General features: G+C 43.6%; 1 protein-coding gene across 1 annotated transcript; it reads left to right on the top strand.

Annotated features, from left to right (window-relative positions):
- Positions 1–764: 764 nt before the first annotated feature.
- Positions 765–1247, top strand: PHALS_12327 (uncharacterized protein; the record flags this gene model as incomplete). The annotated part of the gene is made up of 1 exon (XM_024727854.1): positions 765–1247. One exon carries the CDS (start codon positions 765–767, stop codon positions 1245–1247), a length of 483 nt encoding a protein of 160 aa, XP_024578389.1.
- Positions 1248–1413: the final 166 nt, after the last annotated feature.

Here is a 1413-nt window from a genome sequence, read left to right as displayed (position 1 = left end):
GCGGACATCTTAACTCTACAATATTTGTATGGGACCGCGCAGATTTCCTAAGGATTTTGCTCAGGACCTGGACCTGAGCAATCTCTTCATAAATCGACAGATCCCATCAATAGCGATCTGAATATAAAGAGACTTTTGCAAAATATGTTTTTTGCTGACGTTTAGCACTTTGAAATTGATAGAGAGACCAAACATTTGTGAAAACGCATCAAAATCGACCGCAATTTTAGATTGTCAACAATATTTTTTTGAGCACAGTCACGGACATTAATTTTGCGCAGTTTTATTTCACTTTTTTAGGGGAGTCCCTGTTGGATTGCTTGTGACGGGATCACTGTGAAAGACACTCATGCCACCGTCGTGGCAAACAACTGAAACATATCCAGCACGTTGCGGAGAGGCGTCGTGCTCGAAATCCGGCGGCTGCTGCGGCGCCGGCAGTTTCTTCCGAGGATGAACCGCTGCTTTCTTCCAGTGATGATGACGATCAGGACTATATTGTTATTGAAGACGACATTGTTTTAGAACCAGCATCCTAGAGCGCCATTAAGTTGAAGGAGGGAGCTGGAAATCAGTTTCATAAAGCTTATACCGCAGACAACAGAGCAACCAAATATCGTCGTCTGGCTCGGGCCAATGAACGTCAAGATGTTGCCTCAAAATGTCGCTCAATTCATGAATATTTTGCCACCCCGCAAATTTCCAATATTGATTCTTCTGACATTAATCAGCTGTCCCAAAGATCACTGACTCAATCAGAGAAGATGGATCAAGCAATTGCCATGCTCGAAAAGCAGACTCACATTGGGCAGAGCCGCGCGTTTGAGCGCCAGTTAAGCCTAAGCAAATTCGACTATATTCGCTCTATCGCAGTTCATCGTTATCTGTTATTGCTGAAGCAGAACATGTCATCCAAAATGGAAAGCTCTTTATCGGTCGTTTCGAGCATGATGCCATCAAACAATGGTGCAAATGACCACAGAGCTAGAAAGCTCCGCGAGTGGGCCAAATTCTACATTGAAAACCAAGCGTTGCCTGCTTCACATCAGGGATGTCATGTTAAGACAAAGTCCTTGGTCAACGATGAAGACGTTCAAAATCATTGTCTAACGTGGCTGCAATCGCAGACGTCAGACTCCATTAGTGGAACAACATTATCGCATTGGGTTCGAACACAATTGCATATTAACTTGGAGCTCAGGGATGTAGTTGATATTCGAGAGCGAACTGCTCAAAGATGGATTTGATATCTCGGATTCACACCCACTGTTTATCAACAAGGGCTTTACTTTGATGACCACGAAAGGCCAGATGTGGTCGCGTATCGAAAAAGGTTTTTGGGTCAATTTCAAGAATATCAAAGACGTATGTTGACTTACGTTGGTGATAACCTTGAAACACCAATTCATCCCA

Source organism: Plasmopara halstedii, assembly GCF_900000015.1.
Source record: "Plasmopara halstedii genome assembly, contig: Scaffold_614, whole genome shotgun sequence".
NCBI lineage: Eukaryota > Oomycota > Peronosporomycetes > Peronosporales > Peronosporaceae > Plasmopara > Plasmopara halstedii.
Note: the sequence above shows the minus strand (reverse complement) of the source record. Positions and strands in the feature narration are given on the sequence as shown.